At 47.1% G+C, this 20,000-nt stretch overlaps 2 protein-coding genes across 2 annotated transcripts in view; both read right to left on the reverse strand.

Moving 5' to 3' along the window:
• The window catches only part of sez6l (seizure related 6 homolog (mouse)-like), a gene marked incomplete at both ends in the record, with an annotated part of 31,644 nt that extends 20,968 nt beyond the window's left edge, over nucleotides 1-10,676 (reverse strand). Inside the window, 2 exon segments of the mRNA XM_079755918.1 lie at nucleotides 4,979-5,004; nucleotides 10,586-10,676. Coding sequence (XP_079612044.1) covers nucleotides 4,979-5,004; nucleotides 10,586-10,676 — 117 coding nt within the window.
• A 3,802-nt stretch (nucleotides 10,677-14,478) lies between these two features.
• The window catches only part of myo18b (myosin XVIIIB), a gene marked incomplete at both ends in the record, with an annotated part of 36,982 nt that continues 31,460 nt past the window's right edge, over nucleotides 14,479-20,000 (reverse strand). Inside the window, 5 exons of the mRNA XM_079756122.1 lie at nucleotides 14,479-15,493; nucleotides 15,816-15,983; nucleotides 17,132-17,173; nucleotides 17,291-17,424; nucleotides 19,920-20,000. The exon at nucleotides 19,920-20,000 is cut by the window's right edge and continues 105 nt beyond it. Of these exons, the coding sequence (XP_079612248.1) occupies nucleotides 14,479-15,493; nucleotides 15,816-15,983; nucleotides 17,132-17,173; nucleotides 17,291-17,424; nucleotides 19,920-20,000 (1,440 nt within the window). The remainder of the gene's footprint in view (nucleotides 15,494-15,815; nucleotides 15,984-17,131; nucleotides 17,174-17,290; nucleotides 17,425-19,919) is intronic.

The raw sequence follows: 20,000 nt of genomic DNA on the forward strand, positions 1-20,000 counted from the left end.
ACTTGTCTATGTTTCTGTATCTGTCCCTATTCAAATAAACCTTCAATAAATTAAAACGTGTTCTTATTATTAAAATGAAGCTCATTATGGTAGGAAAGGTGTGTTTTGGATTGAGTTGGTCCACCACCATGCGTGTCAACGTTTCTAGTTCATTTGTTGATTGTATTGATTCTCTCTCTCTCTCTCTCTCTCTCTCTCTCTCTCTCTCTCTCTCTCTCTCTCTCTCTCTCTCTCTCTCTCTCTCTCTCTCTCTCTCTCTCTCTCTCTCTCTCTCTCTCTCTCTCTCTCTCTCTCTCTCTCTCTCTCTCTCTCTCTCTCTCTCTCTCTCTCTCGCTGATGATTCGCTTATATATAGAGCTGGGGTCAAACCAGACCGATCGTTTGACTTTTGATCTTGATGAACATGACGTGGGAGTTGTGCATACATTTTGTGTTTGTAGTCATCTGTCTCTGAGTTGACATTTTGTATTTTCTCTCGAATTATGTGTCAAGCCATTATTTTCTTGTTTTTATCGTATTAAACGTGGTATATTTGTAAACCTAGAATCTAATTGCTAGAGCAGACAGACAATTTTGGTCTGTTTGGAGAAAGAGATAGAGAGACCGTGTGTGTGTGTGTGTGTGTGTGTGTGTGTGTGTGTGTGTGTGTGTGATTGTGTTTGTTATGTGCATGCATCCATGGTGTTGTTAGCCAATAATGTTATTCAGATTCCCCTGAAATATGCCAACACAACAGCATCAACAGACTGACTTAAGCAAAACAAATAGTTCTGTTTCAGGGGCTGATGCTAATCTTTAAATGTTTTATAAATGTATGAGCTTTAAAATATGTCCAGACATCTTAAAGGGTGTCTGGTAGTGAACCCAATACATATATACAGTATATATGTATAATATATCTGCTGTTTACGTTCAAGCTGCAATGACAGCTTGATTGTCAGCCAGTAAAACCAAGGGGGATTTCAAAGACTCTCTATGAGAGAATCTTTAAGAGAGAATGCATGACATCTTCAGCTAGGTAATTTATATCAATGGCCCGATTCTGCTCCAGCTAAACAAAGAAATGATAATATAGTGTCAACAACAGGTATACAACAATGCACAAATTAAAAGTGGATTAAAAGTTGATGTGGACACACGCAGAAGAAAATGTGATTCCATCTGCGCACGCACGCACTCTATGGAGGTGGCAGTGAAACCTACAGGAATGTCTGGAGACAGTGGATGGATCATCAGGTTTCCTTTGAATGAATTATGTCCCCAAAAAATGTACATCAAAGCATTGCGTCTCTACAGAATGTAAAGCATACAATGTCTTTGGCATCGTTGGAAGGTATATTTTCTTCCAGTGCATTAATATTTATGAGTGCAACAGCAAAATATTTTTGGCAGTTCGTTATTTAGTTTTCTCACTGTCTCCGTCGTGCACACTCTGATACAATCACACACACACACACACACACACACACACACACACACACACACACACACACACACAAACAAACACATACACACACAGACATACACACACAGAAATACAAACGCACACACACGCATACATACACAGGCACAAGTATTCACACATGCGTATACACCATGGTCATAAATACACATGCACACTTGTCATGTTTATGTAAAGCCTCTTGGCTCAGGAAAGCAAGTGAATAGACGTAACCAACAGTATTTGTTGGAATGATCAAACAGAGGAAGGTGTATGTAAGAGGAAAAAAAACGGTTGCCAAGAAAAATATGAAAAAACAACCACTTTAAGCATTACTAGAATTGCAAGAATATTTTATAAATACTCCCAGACTGCAGCAAAACAACACATTCAAGTAGTATTAAAGGTATTTTGATTTATTTGACCAATGGTTAGAATGTTGCTCAGCTCACTGTATGATATAATATGATATAATAATATAAAGCACTCAAGTGTGATGAGATGCCATTACGAATGTTGGCATAAGAAAAACTAATAAATATATAAATCCTACCACTTTTACTTCCTGCGGTCAGGGAGTTCGACTGCTCTACTGAAGCAAGTCGTATTAATATTATATCATAAATGTGCTCCTGTGGTTGAATCTAAAGGAATGCGAGAGAATCATGGCGTTCGACGCGTTAGGCTCAGCGCTGTCGGACTATTCGCTAATTGAACCTGTTTGACAAGCGTGTAAAAAGGGGCAGACATCTTCGTCCTCACAAGGGAAGAGCTTGGCTCGGATGAAATCAATCAAGAGACTGCAGAGTCAGGGCCTGTGCAATACATTAACAAATATAACGTTTTTTCTCTCGCTTGCGTAGCCTCCATGCTGAATTAGTGAACATCCGAGCATTGACGATAGTAAGCAAACAGAATTGGTCCCGTTAGATGTGTCTATCCATCAAAACCTTGGACCTTTGGGGGGAAAAACTCGGTGAACTGCTTCAATGGTTTCCTAGCCGCGGGGGTTAGTGCTGAAGGCGCAGAAAGTATAACGCAAACACAATCAATGTTATCTTCGGAATCTGGGTTTTTAACGGGGGGACCCAGGCCTCAATCTCACAGCTGAGTAGCTACCGGTTGACCAATCACAAAGCTGAGAGCTGGTCAGTATGTACATTAAACCAATCCCAATTCAGTCACTGTAAAACACTGTCAACTGGATTTCAACCTTCCCAAGCTATTTCAAATGCCAGACGCTATTGAGTTGCACAATGTGGTGCACTGTTTTTTGATTGAAAACTTTGTTATTATAGGATGTGAGCAGGCTCACAGGCAACGGGCTCTGGCTAGTCCGTGCTTGAATGGGTGAGAGAGAGAAATTGAAAGAAAACGTGTGGTGGAAAGTGTCTCTCTGCATGTATTTGCTTGAGTGCGTGTGCGTACGTACGTGCACTTGTGTGAGCGTGCATGTGTGTGTGTGCATGTGTGTGTGTATGTGTGTGTGTGTGTGTGTGTGTGTGTGTGTGTGTGTGTGTGTGTGTGTGCATGTGTGCGTGCGTGCCCCGGTGTGACCGTCTCTTCGGAGCAGATGGCATCATCTGCAGGTTTTCCCTTCTCTCCTTCATTTAATTCTCTTCTTTCCCATTTTCCTTCCAATATCCTATCTTCTCTGTGCCTTGAGCCCCGCTCTCACAGGTTGGGGAGCGGGCTCTGCCCAGCTGTTCTACTCTCCATCTCCGCCCCTAGCAGCGTTACTCTGCCTTTTTTCAACGCTCCGCTATCGAACCTCCTCAAGCCATCGTTTGGTATTTCCGTATCATCCTCATCCAGGATGCTGATTGCTTTGGGTGCTATAGCTTCAGAATGACTCTGTTTTCTTCCTTTTTTAAATCGCTTACTTTATCGACTTTCATGTTCATACAGGAGACTATCCATCATCTTTATTTACTTTTGAGTCATTTAGCAGACGCTTTTTCCAAAGTGGCCTACAGTGTATTCAGCTGGTGAATACAGAGACAGTTTTTTAAGGATTAGGGTAGGGGCTAGACAGTACACACAGGTCATTAAGGAGCAGGTAGGGTAAGACATTACAGATACTTTCCATTAAGGAGCAAGTTGAGGTTAGACAGTACAGGGACTGTCCATTAAGGAGCAGGTAGGGGTTAAACATTACAGATAATGTTCATTAAGGAGCAGGTAAGGGTTAGACAGTACAGATACTGTTCATCAAGGAGCAGGTAGGGATAGGATATTACAGATACTGTCCATAAGGAGCAGGTAGGGGTTACACAGTACAGGGACTGTTCATTAAGGAGCAGGTAGGGGTTAAACATTACAGATAATGTTCATTAAGGAGCAGGTAGGGGTTAGACAGTACAGATACTGTTCATTAAGGAGCAGGTAGGGATAGGATATTACAGATACTGTCCATAAGGAGCAGGTAGGGGTTACACAGTACAGGGACTGTTCATTAAGGAGCAGGTAGGGGTTAGACAGTACAGAGACAGGTCATCAATAAACAGGGAGGGGTTAGCCTTCTCACACTCAAATTACTTAAGTTTAGGCTGCAGACAGGAGGGTTGAACTCAGCACCTTTCAGCTTGGAGTCAAACCCCTAATAGCCCAGACACTATTCTGTCACACCTTTACCGAATAACCATACATCATGGACATCCGCACCTCTACACAGTAAAAGACAATCGTTATTCAAAGATGGATGACTCGTTCGACAACAACAAAAGCCCCATGCCCGACCTGCTAGGCAGACAGAGCGTCGACATGACAGCAGAAGACGGACGACAACTGATGAAAAGTCAGCACAGCATTTCACACAGCTAAATCCATTCCATCGCAGTGTGCTGGCTGGCTGTGTGTGACGGGGCATTCTGTCCTTGGTGTGTGTGTTTAGGTCAATGAGGTGTGCAGTGGGGGAGGTGGGATGTACTTAGGGGGGGGGGGGGAGACTGATGAGGCGTGTAAAGGAGCGACAGTTAAGGTTTCACGATAACCCGTTCTGAGCTGAGCTGTCACAGCATGGTGATTAACAAAGTGAGAGTGTGTGTGTGTGTGTGTGTGTGTGTGTGTGTGTGTGTGTGTGTGGGTCTGTCTGTGTGGGTTTAAAAGGGAGGGGAGAACAGGGCTAGGTAGACACACACACACACACACACACGCAGGCTGACACATGCTGCATGCTCACACGCATGTATGCAAGTAGGGCACTCAACTGAAATAACCAGAGCTATATCCATTTCTTGGGATTTTGAGGACAGAAGCGACTGAATCTCCCTCCCTCCTCCTCAGCCGGCTCTCCCGTCCCCAGAAGGGAGGCTGAGAGGGGGAATTAAAAAAAAAAAGCAGTGAATTTGCACTAAAAGAAGCTAGGCAGGGAGCCAGGCTGGTGAAAGACAAACACAGCCATATCTTCCCAGAGAGAGCGGGACCTCCTGCTGTGCATTCAGCTGTTACTGTAGCGTGTCTCCACCAGCACCACCGGGCTGGCAGCACAGGGAGCTACGCGCTCACACACACAGCCACCGGAAATCAGGCTGTTACCGAGGAGAACAACGCCGCCATGGACCCTGCCCACAGAGGTGCGGCTCAGGACCGGCACAGGTGTGGCTCATGACTCTGATTATCGACCAGCTCGTTGGAGGTGCCAGGGCCAGCGATGGCAGACTTAGCTGGGGAAGATTCTAGGCTGTTCCACGAGCGTAATTAGTGCTGTGAGGGACACCTGTGTTCGGGCTGCGATGACAGCGCTTTGAAAAGGCTCTGTAACAGCGACTGATAGATGACATCTGCATAGCATCCATATGTTTCCTACCTTGAGTACAATAACTACATCCATAGGTAGAGTCATATCGTACATTATGAAGTGTGTTTTTCGTAGCCGTGTTTCATATAGCTGTACTGTATATTGAGAATAGTACAGCAATTGGCATCATAGAATGATGTCTTTAAAGCCATGTCTTTTATCTGTATTGATCAAGATGGATGTCGGAAATCTAAATAGAAGCCAGGTTATTGAACATCAACGCCACCCTAGAAAGAGTAAACAACAGTGTTAGCCTTATATTAATACGTTTCCGATTGGTGTACATTGAGTGTGCTACACCAATAGAAAGAATATCCTTTTTCTATTGGTGCAATGTATGTAAAAGTTAAATAACATTCAGCTATTAATTTGATCTGTTCATCTATACTTTCCAATTGACCAGTACATTGATTATACTTATCCTATAGGAAATGTAAATAACATCAGACAGTTTTATTATATCCTTATTATAGAATTTATTTGGGCAAACAATTGTCGGTTAGTTATCTACTGAGAGTCCTCCATAGCCAAGACTCGGACGCTAGGTTGAAGCTGTTAAACTAAGTTTATATATAACGTATATAAAACAGATAAAGCACCGTATAAAAGTGATTCAATATGGCTGTAGCGCTCCCAGTGACCACTGCTGTTGATTCCTCCGTGCGTTCCCTCCCATGGTGATCGATTCCCCTCCTCAGTGACTCACAGCCTCTGCTACTCTTTGGGATCACTTCTTGAGCCTACCTTCATTACTTTCACAGTTTTCTCCACCGTCCCTGCGTTTAGCTTTTCATCAAACCTTTTCAGCTTAAAGTTAAAGGTTGTTTTGGTTTTTTTGGAGATCATGATAGAGGCCGACAAGGTCCTGGGCAGAAGGCCGCGACCTCCATTATGCTGCTGCTACTGCTCACGCCTTCACCAGAAGTGACTCAGGCTGGCCCCTCTGTGTCAGCAGAAAAAGTCCTACATTAGTAATTATGTTACCAGCTGTATCGCTACACCATGGACCCCCCGCTGTTGGCATTTGACAATTAAATGCCCCAGCGTTCCACCCGTCAAGTTAGCGTCTGTGGAATAAGATGTCTAAAAGAAGAAAGAAATTGAAAGCATTTTGTGGCACCCCCCCCCCCCCCGTCCCGACAACGGCAAAACAGTTTCTACCGAGAGTTGTCTGTTTGCATCATAACAGCAACGGCTGAGTCCCACGCCTTGACAATTCCCATCGTCATCTGCAAAAAACGAGGGCAGAGGCGTATTAAAGTGTGGGTACTCAATCCCGTCCACTGGTCACGCGTTCATTTAGCTGTTTGATGGTAAGGATTGAGTTATCATGTAGTTTTGAACTCTTCCTTGAGCTTTGTCCAACACAGGAACATAATTTCACGTCATATTATGGAGTATGAAAAGAGAACTGAGAAGCAATGAGATGTGAGTGTGTGTGCGTCTGTTTGTATGGGCGTGCATTCTGGACTGATTGTGTGTGTGTGTGTGTGTGTGTGTGTGTGTGTGTGTGTACATGTGTGTGTATTTGTATTTACTTGTATTTATTTATTTACTTGATGTAACACAACGCTGATTGAGGCTATGGCCCACTGATGAAAGCCCTTGCATTTTGCAGTATTATGAGTATTATCAACTGGCTGTCGACATTCACGGGAAAAATCCCAAGTAATACACAGTGACGCCTTTCCCATCACCCGGCTGTTCTGCCAGAGAGGGTAACGCAACCGACTCTCACTTCAACTCACTTGTTTGTGAAGCGTAGTTGTTTACCCTGGTCTCTGCTAGTGTTGCCAGTAAAGAAGCAGACTGACGTCACACAGACAACACTATTCGGATCTCCGGGAAGTCAGGACCAAAAACACACCTGGAATTACCCCTTATCGCCATGGAGAACTAAATTGAAATCTTCGAGGTTGCCACTTCAAGCATGAACAACAATAAACCCTGTAAAATGTAGGTGACAAATGGAAATAAGTACGACTGGTCCTAAAAAGAGATTGCTGGACAAACAGTGGCTGTTGCCATGGTAGCTGGACTTATAACTTATTTCAGCTTCAAAACCAGCAGCATCTAGATGAGAACGTATGAAATAAGAATGCACACCGGCATGGCCAACAAACCCTCTTGTATAGCATAATTACAACAATAATCTCCTTTCCTTGTAGTGTTTTGATTGGTTTGTGTAGAGCTTAATAGCAACACAGAGCACTAGTATAACGTGATGGTTGTGTATTGAGAACATGGTTAGAACTTGTGCCAGTTTCTGATTAGTTTTGTGTGTTTGTACTGTGTGTGTGTGTTTGTACTGTGTGTGTGTGTGTGTGTGTGTATCACAATCAATCAGAATCAGAATTACTTTCATTACATCTTATTGTACAAGTACACAAGAGTAAAATCCTTAGGCTTGTTTCCTCGACAGCCATACACCTCAACATAGCAGCAACAATACAAGAGAAAGTAAATAAGATAGTAATAAAAAAAAAAAGTAAAAATAGGAGGAAGAAGCAGAAGTGGTAGTGGTACCGCAAAAGTGGTAGTGGGAGTGTTGTTGTGTGTGTGTGTGTGTGTGTGTGTGTGTGTGTGTGTGTGTGTGTGTGTGTGTGTTCATCGCGATACGTTGCTATATTTCTTTGAACCCATTAGTAAATGGGCAGATGACCGTCCTCGACCGCGGAGAAGATACCATAGGAGCTGGGAGCTTTTATCAGGACCCTCCTGCTGACCCACATAGAGACCAGCCACGCTCAATAATACATCACACGCACTGGAATGGTTTACGGGACCCCGGGAGGGAATAAAAGCAATAATACATGTATGTATCTGAAAGAGTTTATAGTGTTTATATACTTTGAGAGTGAGTACATGGAGGAGATGCACTGGGTTAAGTGAATTTAGAGACAGTTGTGGTGGTGTTGTCAGAGGTGTTGTGGTTTATCTGTATGGTTTATAAATACAACTAAAAGCAGGTCTTGTCTGTGTTCGCTCAAATAGGCCCAGAATCACGTCCGTTACTGTAAACTGCTCATTTTCTGTATTCTATTGTTAGACCACGATGACATCCATTAATCAATTGGTCAATGACCAATCAGCCCCGCCAACCAATCAGAACTGACAATCAATCAATCAATCAATCAACAAATCAGCATCTTCCACAGAGAAAGCAAAAGAAAACACCTGCCTATTTACCCTAACCCTTACTAATCATAGCATCCAGAGGAGTGAAACTAACCATCCACACACAGATATCACGCACCGTTTCTTGAGCGACCAGACAGCCAGAAAGAGAAAAGGAGAGAGAGAGGGAGAGAGAGAGAGAGTGACATGGTACGTCAGGGGAGAAGATAAACACGTTGACACGTCGACACAGGAAGACAGGAGGATATATCATCACTGCGCCGCATGGGTAGGCCTCTGTGCAGTGTGGATTAACACACTCAGACGTATTTGGTCAAGAGAGAGAGAGAGAGAGAGAGAGAGAGAGAGAGAGAGAGAGAGAGAGAGAGAGAGAGAGAGAGAGAGAGAGAGAGTGAGAGAGTGACTGAACAGACACTTCGCTGGGATCCCCGTATCAAAGGGAGATGACAGATGAAGCAGCATAGCAGCACAGGCTTAGCGTTACAGCTTTGAAGCAAATGGGTACTGAAATATTAACTATTAAAAATGTTCCGCTCCGCTTCTGATAGTGGCAATCATTTGAGCGCTATAGGCTCAGGGGCGAAGTAGACACACGCAGAGGTTCACACGCACACAGACACAGTGACACACAAGCACACACAAGGGACATGAGCACAAGTTTTGTTGGATTGATTTATCCAGTCAAAATACGAAATCTCTCGAGACGTCATTAGGCTTCAACATATCTCATAATTTATACACCACTCAAGCAACATGGAGAATTGTGCTGTCATCCTGTCAAACTCAACCATGTGTGGTCCCTTGTTTTCTTCTTAATATATATATATGAATATCTATATAGATAAATATACAGGCTATCGTATAAATATACAACTTTGAACAATTATTTAAACCATTAAAAAGAGGGTTTAAGAAGTCTTCATGCATCACTAGGTGCACTACAAATGTTGCTACCATCAACAGACAAGCACGGTCACATGCACGCAAACGCAAACACACACACACGTTACATTACATCTCTACTGGAAAACCTCATTAACCAAAGTCACCAACGGCGTAATGAAATCGGTGAAACGATTGGCTTACGTGCGGACGTGCGTGTACGAACCCGCATGATTGCGCAGTTGTTCTACGCGAGTGGTATTAATGTGTCCGTGCATGCAGACCTTGTGAGGACCACACTATAGCCTGCGCGTGTTAAGGCGTGCGCCTTTATGTGTGCGCACGCGTGCATGTATACATACAGAAGACCAACTAGGCCTGTGCGTGTTTATATGTATGTCCACGCGCGTGTATGTAGGCAAACGTGCACGTGTTTCTCGTGCACTAGGGACTGAAGGAAGTGGTTGCTAATGGGAAACATTCATCCAGTGAAGGCAGACACCTCATTCTAATGGTACACACGCCAATCAAACACATGACGCCAATAAGTTCCAACCGGAAGGCCTGTAGCCTAATAGGCTATTTCTACACTTTAGAGTGCAGGCCTAGTGAAAGCTGCTGACAGTTAGCCGGGTGGCATCCAGTGCTAAAATTAGCTCAATTTAATTTGATTTGAACAAACAAAAACGCCCACTTAGGGCGAAGCAAAAACAAAGCATCCAAAGCAGGCCTACTTCAGCAGGCAGACTGGTGCGAGAAGTTGACGACCACCGGTTTCAACTTTCTCATGCTGCTCTCCCCCTCGCTGCTTTCCCGTCGCAAAGCAGGCACCGTTTAACCGGGTTCATTACGGTACATTCAGACGGTCACCGTGGGTTACCTTTCTTGTTTTCACCGCATTTGTTATCTCTCCTCGCGAGTTACAGGGCCAATCTGTTCCATTTTTTTTTTGCGATGAAATGAAGCGGTAAACAGAAAGGCAGAGCCATTAAAAAATAAACGGTGTTTTTTTTTTGGGGGGGGGGGGGGTTGAAACACGCTGCCGTCTCTGCCCACGCAAACAAGTGGGCTGGAGTCCGCTCGTAGGATGCCAGCAGACATGCTTATTTAGGCAAGTGCGAGAACCGGTGGATATTAACGGAATTGGAGACGAGATCAGGTTTTTTAATAGTCCCCCCTCCCCGAGGAATGTAATATAAAGAGATCTCTTCAGCAGAAACAATGCAAAGAACAACAACAATGTTGAAAGACGCCACCACACCACACAGCATCCACCACACCACCACCAGATCCCTGCACACGCATTCTCCCACACTGACCCGTACCTTGTCCTTCCCCGCTGACACCGATCCCCAGCAGGACCATCCAGAGCAGCGCCGGTGTGATGTAGGGGTTGGGGGACCGGAGAAGGAGCATGCTGACAAACCCCATCCAGATAGCTTGTTTTGGTTCTTTACAAAAAAATCAGATAAAAACACAGAAGGAGAACAGTTGGTCAGAATGACTGCGATGTGTACGGGAAAGGGGGTGGCGGGGGTGAGGGGGTTGCCGACGCCAGCAGCACTGCGGTAAAAGATAAAACCCGCCTGTTAGAAACCCGTCGCAATTAGGTTTCTCGTTAGGCAGCGGCGCGCGGTCCTTCTCACGGCGTCTCCATCCTCCGACTGGTGAACTCTGCAGCGAGCAGTGAGCCTGCCTCTCCCTCTCTCTCTCTCTCTCCCCCTCCTCTCTTTACCTCTCTCTCTCTCTCTTTATCTCTCTCTCATTATTACTCTCTCTATCGAGGTCCCTCTCCCTATCTCTCCTCACTTTAGTGCACACTATTCTCTGTCTCTCCATTTTTAAGTTCTCTCTCTATATATACTATACCCCTCTCCCTCTTTCGTTCTCCCTCTTACTCCCCTCTACTTGCTTTAGTTCACAACTATTCTCTTTCTGTTCATCAGTTCTCTCTTTCCTTTCCCTTTCTCTCTCCTTCTGTCTCTCTCTCTCTCTCTCTCTCTCTCTCTCTCTCTCTCCTGCTTGCTTTATTGTACACTGTTCTCTCGCTCTCCCTTTCTCCTGATCTCCCTCTCTCTCCCGCTTTTCTCTTTCTCTCATCTCTCAATTCTCTCTCCCTCTATTTGGCTGGCTCAGTCTCCCTTGCTCTCTCTCACACAAACACACACAAACACAAATGCACACACAAACACACACGCCCCCTCCCACGTTGCTGTACGACATTGTTGATGTTGCAGAGCCCCTCGGGGAGCACCCTCTACTCGTCCGATAGAACTGTAAGCTGCAGTAATGAACGGCCACACACACATTCATTAGCAGGGGCATATGAGGAGGAAGAATACAAGACGCCTGTGCAGATGCAGTCGGTTTATGGGGGGGTGGGTGGAGGACCGGCTTCCAACTCCATCTCCTCTCCACGCTATAAGTAGCAATGTTTTCTTCCTGCAGTCCAAGTGGGCTTCCCGGGAAGTCCTGTGAATCACACATGGAACGCCCTCTGATCCTCACTCCCCTTCATCTAATCTCTCTTTACCAAGGAATACACTATACCAGAGGAAGAGACTTAACCAAGGAATACACTCACTGATACCAGAGGAAGGGTCTTAATCAAGGAATACACTCACTGATACCAGAGGAAGAGTCTTAATCAAGGAATACACTCACTGACACCAGAGGAAGAGTCTTAATCAAGGAATACACTCACTGATACTAGAGGAAGAGTCTTAATCAAGGAATACACTCACTGATACTAGAGGAAGAGTCTTAATCAAGGAATACACTCACTGATACAAGAGGAAGAGTCTTAATCAAGGAATACACTCACGGATACTAGAGGAAGAGTCTTAACCAAGGAATACACTCACTGATACTAGAGGAAGAGTCTTTACCAAGGAATACACTCTCACTAATACTAGAGGAAAAGTCTTTACCAGGAAATACACTCACTGATACTAGAGGAACAGTCTTTAACATGAATAATACTCTCACTAATACTAGAGGAACAGCCTTTAACAGGGAATACACTCACTAATACAAGAGGAACAGCTTTTAACAGGGAATACACTCTCACTAATACTAGAGGAACAGCTTTTACCAAGGAATACACTCACTGATACTAGAGGAACAGTCTTTACCAGGAAATACACTCTTATTGATACTAGAAGAGTCTTTACCAAGGAAATACACTCACTGACTAAAGGAATAAGGAAGTCTTTATCGTAAAATACGCCCTCACTAATACTAGAGGAACAGTCTTTACCAGGAAATACACACTAATATGACAGGAACAGTCTTTACCAGGAAGTACACACTCATACTAGGGGAACAGTCTTTAACATGAAGTACCCTCTCACTAATACTAGAGTAACAGTCTTTACCAGGAAATACACTCCCAGTGATACATTAGGATAGAGGAAGAATAGTGACACACATGTTTTTTGGGGGGAAATGAGCTACACACACGCAACCTTGTTGCTGTTGAGTTGAATAATAGTGTTAAAAAAATGTATTGTAATGGTATATAAACAAACCATAACAAGAGGTTATCGTTTCACGTTGCACTGACCTATAATTCTATTTGTAATAATATTATTATATTACATGAGGTCATATCAATCACCTGTTCAAGCCATCTTGGCACCTTGTTACCCTTCATGTATCATTCAAGATATGGTCTAATAGCCTCTTTAATACATTCTATTCATAATTTAAATGCCATTTAGGAGAAGCTTTTATCCAAAGCTGGACATTGAGCATGAGGACATCTTGCTCAAGGATGCCCACTGATGCTGTGTGTGGGTTCAATTGAGGATTACACCCAGAACCTTTTAGATTAAAACACAATAGCCACAACACCATTGAGCTAAATTCTTAAGAACAAAATTCTAAAGAGCGAGAAACACAACCCTGGAAATAGGGTTCAGCTGTTAAGTGAGGGGATGCTTTGCATTATGACAAAATGTTGCAGTGGTTACTGATTCTGGCACTGTTCACAGTACTGTTCTTATCTTAATTATTCGATTGTGCTGTGGATGCCTGGGACCATTGAATGTAATAACATAAGGCGGCCGTTTATGTCCTGGGTCAAATCAATCATGAAACAGGTTCCATAATCACACCATGATCAAAAAAAATGATCAATCACACTGATCAAACACTCCAATCTCTGAGCAGGAAACTGCCTTGATAACGACAGTGGAGCATCCCTTCCTGGCAACCATATCCATGTATCGTTACCATAGCGATGGACCAAAAGAATAATGCCAATAGAGGTCCTAATGGCACTGCAGGGAAACCCCCCCCCCCCCCCAGAAAAATACATCTTTTTTCGAGGAAGATGAGGCTTTTGTCCTTCATCGCCTCTGACTTGCAACTTTCCGAGCACTTCTCTTTTGGGCTCCTTCTTAATCCCTCTCTCCATCTCTTCTAACCCCCCCGCCCTCCACTCCCCCCCCCCCTCTTTCATCACCGCACCACCGCGCCGTCATTGGCTCACGGTCTTGTTCTGCTGGCTGTGTGTTGTGTTGTTACACGCGCGCACGTGAGAGCAGATAAGCCTCTGCAGTGAGCAAGGCTCTGTGGCTGCATCAGGTTTTTTTCGCTCTCTCCCTCTCCTTGACTCGCTTGCTCTCTCTCTCTCTCTGTGTAAGGCACAGAGTTCACGTTCAACAGAAAAGCAACGACACAAGCAGCTTAAGTGCGGTGTGATGAGAGCAAGCGAGAGAGAGAGAGAGAGAGAGAGAGAGAGAGAGCGAGAGCAAGTATCAGTCAGAAAACCCTCACTGCCTACTCCAGGGATTGAAACACTGACCCGTGGTTGGAATGTAGGCTATGGTGGTTATCTGTTAGGTTTGACTCAAAAGGGAACAGCTCATTTCTGTATTTGTTAGAAATTGGCGGTTCCTTGGTTGTGTAACAAACTGGCAGTTAGTTGTCAAACAGACAAGATGGGATTTCCGCCTGATAGATTTTATTATTGATTGAAAAAAGAACAAACAAAAACAAGGTTGACTTCATTAATTTATTCATACAAACACTGCTCACCTGAGAGAATAATTAGAATTCGGATTTGAATATGGTATATTTTACCATGAATGGATTCTTTCATTATCATCTATTGATTATAATATCCCAGATGGATAATATTATTCTCCAGTAACAGACAATTTTGTTACTGGAGAGGCACAAGCAAGGCTTGGGGGCCTCAAACCTTCCCACCTCAGTCCACCTCCTTCTTCAGGTATTTCTTCATAACCGAGGCCACGTCTTCTCCCTCGCTCCCCTCCGCCTCCAGCCTCTCCCCCTGGGGCCTCCCCCCGCCCGACCTGCCCCTGGACACCCCCGCCCCGGTCTGGGACCCCCCGGCGGAGCTGCCCCCGGAGCTGGACGACTCGGACGTCTCCGAGCTCTTCCTGCTGCGGGACGACAGGGGCAGCTCGCCGAAGTGGACGCTCAGAGCTCTCCTTCCGCCTCCCCCGCCCCGGATGGACCCGGCCAGGCTGCTGGCCGACTGCGCCCTGCGGATGGCCGGCATGATATCCGAGGCCGCGCCGTCCCGGCCGCCGTCCGCCATCAGGCAGCGGTTCTGGAACACCATGGGCTCCGAGCCAAGGGGGCCCTCGCCGCCGTCCTCCGAGGCCACCACGCTGCTGCCGCTCCCCAGCAGGCGCCGCCGCGCGAGGGCCTGTGGGGAGCGCTGGGGGCTGGGGCCCCCGGAGCCACCGCCACGGCCCTCCTCCAGCTCCTCCTCCGGGATGGAGAGGGAGCGCGGCAGGTGGCGGCCGTGCAGCGCCGACAGGGAGGAGAGGTGGGGCAGCGTGGGGAGCTGGCCGGCGTTGGGCGCCAAGGGGTCGGGGGCGGCGGCGCCGAAGCGGATCGCTCTGGAGGCGGAGGAGGTCGACGCCCCTCCGATAGAGGCGCTGCTGGCGGCGCGCTGGAGCAGCGGGGAGGGGGGCTTCAGGATGCCCGGCCGGGCCTCGCGGGGGTCCTCGGGCCCCGGGGAGAGGGCGGAGGCGCGGCGCCTCAGGGAGGAGGCCCCGGTGGTCTGGTAGATGGGCAGGGAGGCGGCGCTGCCGGCCCGGTCTACCTGGTCGCCGCTCCCCGCGGCTCCGCCCCCCCGGCGCTTGCGGAGGCCGTCCAGGAGCTCGGAGAGGGCCGAGGAGGACGAGGCGCGGCCCAGCCCCCCCGTGCCACCCCCCCCGGCCATGGAGCCGCCGTCTTCGTCCACGCACGACCTGCAGTGGAGAGGGGGGGGGGGGGGAAGTGAGCGCTTCTAACACCTCCCCCTCTGAGAACATCAAACGGCCTGGCTCGCCAGCTCTCTGAACCGCTCACTTGTGTATTTTGTAGTTCTTGTTGTTGTTGAGTTGAACGTCAAACTGTAGCCAGCGCACAACTAACGTCGCACATTAGGAACAAATTAAATAATTCTACTAACCTCGTTTGTCCGGATTTCAATCAATCTCGTTCTGCCCAATGACATGCCAGCAGTCACTGATTCCCCCCCCTCCCCCCTCACCCCCAATAACGACACAGCGCGTAACACCCAGACCTTACCGGAAGCTGTAGGTGCTCATGGTGTCCGTGACGGACTGGCGCCCGGCCTGGCTGCCGTAAGGGGACCCGCCCCGGGAAGACCCGGCACGGGACGACCCCTTGGGTACGCCCAGCCAGGTCCTGATCCCCTCGCCGACGTCCTCCGTCCCCACACTGGACACGGAGTCGCTGTGGACGGACACAGAGCACTCAACACCCACGGAGATTCACGTCGCACAAGCAGGCCTGCTTAAGGGGTTTCTTATTCGCTATCAGGCCACAATGCGAACGCAAGCACGTCTGAGTCAGGGTGTAGACCGATGGCCCTAAGCTTCAAATGTGTCCTGTCCATTTTAGAGTTTGAATCCAGGGTAAGATGCAGGTGGATGTTAGGTTGGCATTCCAACTGAACAATGCAAAACACCTAAAAGAAGCTCAAGGAATAGACCTGATTGATTGGGAATGACTGTAGAATGATTGGGATGAATTAAAACCGACCAATCACATCAAAGACACTGAGTTCTATCACCATGGAGACGGCAGGATCAATCGATCAAAACCTTCAGGGTGTCACATGACTTTGATCCCTTTCCTCCAATACCCGATGGTCTTGAATCATCAAGTGTCAACAAACAAAGTCAGTAAGCTCAAACTTAACGCCCAAACAAGCATGGCTCAATTGTCCCAAGCTAATGTTTTATATATGTCTGCGCACATCAATTAATGTTGTAGAAGAGAGTTGCATTGAAGTTTGTTGCCTGCAGACTCTTGCCACACTGCCAAGCAGAAAGTATTCCCTTTTTCTCATTTCACCATTTCTAATGTAATTATAGCTTAGCTAAGTTCAAGATGTGACATTATATCTCCAAACTATCACTTCAGAACAGACTTCTCACTTAAGACTGCCTTGCCAACATCCCCAAAAAGAACAGCATGTAGTTTCCTTGAATGAGGATCTGCTCTTAAAGAAATAGACAAAACATTAGACGGATGTCGGTCTCTGTATAATAGTTAGTATCCATGCAGCGAAAACCACCTTCACGCAACATTACATCCCATTATCGATTGAGCTTTCCGTCTCTCTGTCTGTCTGTCTGTGGCTGTGACTGTGTGTCCTGTATATCGTTCGATGAGAGTCGAATGTTTCTGGTAGAATTCAGCTCGCAGCCATAACAACCGAAGAGTACAAAGCCAATACAGGCGATGCAATGACACGCACACGCACACAGACACACACACACACACACACACACACACACACACACACACACACACACACACACACACACACACAGATACAGGAAACCACACACACACACATCCATGAGAGCCCTTACAGGTCTTTCCTTCGAGATAGGGATTCCGTGGCAGTGTGAGTGCTGGATCAAAGAACAAAGTGAGTGCACAGATGAGCATCACACGTATGAACGGACCAACGGAGACGCCTGGGCTCCAGACCTTCAACGGGAGATTCAACACGGCAAGTTAGGAAGCACCTCTCAGAGTCACTGTCGTCGCTGGACTCCACCCCCTCCAGGGCGGCCTGCAGATCCACGATGCGACGGATGGACGTCTCCAGGTCGGCTTGTAATGTCTGTCGGACGGCTGTGAGCTCCGTCACCTGCATTTCCTGTATGGATAGAAGACAACAACAAGGATGTAGGGTTTTTTATGAGGCCAAGGTCATAGTGGGGTCAAAACGGTCAATGGAAAGCCGATTGAATCTTCTACAGGGTGCGGGGGTTCAAGGTGTATAGAGGGCAGTAGATGTTAGGTACTGTTGATTCTAGTCCATATTCTTTGACTCAGTAGAGGAATACTATTATTTTCAACACCAATATGAACATTAGGACCTTGGGTGTTTCTGGTTTGTTTTCATTCAATGGGCGTGAAGTGAATAATATTAAGTTGATTACCGTGACACCTCATGCAGGTACAATCAGGGTATTGCCTGGAATAATCGTTATTCATGCAACCCCTATCATGAAGATGACCCATCATTTATGACACTCATTATATATGAGGAGGATGGTGTGTTTTGGTTAATTGTTGCCGTTTGATTCGTTAATAACTATGCCCCTGCCCTGCGTGGAATAAAACACTCACTCTCACACGGCGCTGTGAGCGAAGAGGCTCTCAGAGTTATTAGCTGCACGTCGGCCACAAGGAGATGGGAGGGGGGGGGCTCCTCATACAGACCAACGTGTGTGCACACCTGTGTGTGTGTGTGTGTGTGTGTGTGTTTGTGTGTGTGCTGGTATGCACGCATGTGTGTGTATGCTAGTGTGTGTATGCGCACGTGGGCATGTGTGTGTGTGTGCGAGTGCATATGTGTGCATGTATGCAAGCATGTGTGTGTGTAAGGTAGCGTGTGTGCGCACACCAGTGTGTGTGTGTGCGTGTGTGTGCGTGTGTGTACGTGTGTGTGTGTGTGCATGCACGTGTGTGCGCATCTCTGCGTTTATGTGTGTGCTCGCGCATATGTGTGTCTATGTACCGTCTCCATAACCTTGAGGGGACAATGAGGATTAATCATGGCTGTGCAGAGAAAGCTGGGAGCAGAGAGAAAGGGGGGGGGGGGGGGGGGGGGGGGGGGTGTAACTGCTTTCCGTTCTGGGTGTGTATCTATGACACATACATTTACCAACGGCTAAAGGTCATGCTAGAGAACATTGATGTATAGTGGAGGTGGAATCTTCCTCTGTTACTACACGGATGTAGAAATGCACTGAGACGTGCACACGTGCACAGCTGTGCGCATGTAGATACATATACACACACACGTGAATATGTATGAGGACATAGGAGGGGTATGCTAGAGAGGTGACGTAGGGGTTGTGTGCTGAGTGATGATGATATAGGTGGTGGGAACGGATGGTAATGTAATTGATATACAATATGGGAGGGTTGATCTAGCTGTACAAAGCTGGGTGTGTGATGGTGTATTCTAGTGGTCTGCTGATAACAGAGGGGGTATATGTAGGGTGGTGGTGACACAGTGTGTGTAGGGTGGTGGTGACACAGTGTGTGTAGGGTGGTGGTGACACAGTGTGTGTAGGGTGGTGGTGACACAGTGTGTGTAGGGTGGTGGTGACACAGTCTATGTAGGGTGGTGGTGACACAGTCTATGTAGGGTGGTGGTGACACAGTCTATGTAGGGTGGTGGTGACATAATGTATGTAGGGTGGTGGTGACACAGTCTATGTAGGGTGGTGATGACACAATCTATGTAGGGTGGTGGTGACATAATGTATGTAGGGTGGTGGTGACACAGTGTGTGTAGGGTGGTGGTGACACAGTGTGTGTAGGGTGGTGGTGACACAGTGTGTAGGGTGGTGGTGACACAGTGTGTGTAGGGTGGTGGTGACACAGTGTGTGTAGGGTGGTGGTGACACAGTGTGTAGGGTGGTGGTGACACAGTGTGTGTAGGGTGGTGGTGACACAGTGTGTGTAGGGTGGTGATGACACAGTGTGTGTAGGGTGGTGGTGACACAGTGTGTGTAGGGTGGTGGTGACACAGTGTGTGTAGGGTGGTGGTGACACAGTCTATGTAGGGTGGTGGTGACATAATGTATGTAGGGTGGTGGTGACAGACTGTGTAGGGTGGTGGTGACACAGTGTGTGTAGGGTGGTGGTGACACAGTGTGTGTAGGGTGGTGGTGACACAGTGTGTGTAGGGTGGTGGTGACACAGTGTGTGTAGGGTGGTGGTGACACAGTGTGTGTAGGGTGGTGGTGACACAGTGTGTGTAGGGTGGTGGTGACACAGTGTGTGTAGGGTGGTGGTGACACAGTGTGTGTAGGGTGGTGGTGACACAGTCTATGTAGGGTGGTGGTGACACAGTGTGTGTAGGGTGGTGGTGACACAGTGTGTAGGGTGGTGGTGACACAGTGTGTGTAGGGTGGTGGTGACACAGTGTGTGTAGGGTGGTGGTGACACAGTGTGTGTAGGGTGGTGGTGACACAGTGTGTGTAGGGTGGTGGTGACACAGTGTGTGTAGGGTGGTGGTGACACAGTGTGTGTAGGGTGGTGGTGACACAGTGTGTGTAGGGTGGTGGTGACACAGTGTGTGTAGGGTGGTGGTGACACAGTGTGTGTAGGGTGGTGGTGACGTGAGGCCCGTACCAGCTCCATGCGCCGGCGGCTGCTGTCCTGCTCCCTCTGGGTGAGGTCCTCCATCTCCAGCCTCATGTCGTGGAGGCGGTG

This window comes from Pollachius pollachius (assembly GCF_949987615.1).
Source record: "Pollachius pollachius genome assembly, chromosome: 18".
NCBI lineage: Eukaryota > Metazoa > Chordata > Actinopteri > Gadiformes > Gadidae > Pollachius > Pollachius pollachius.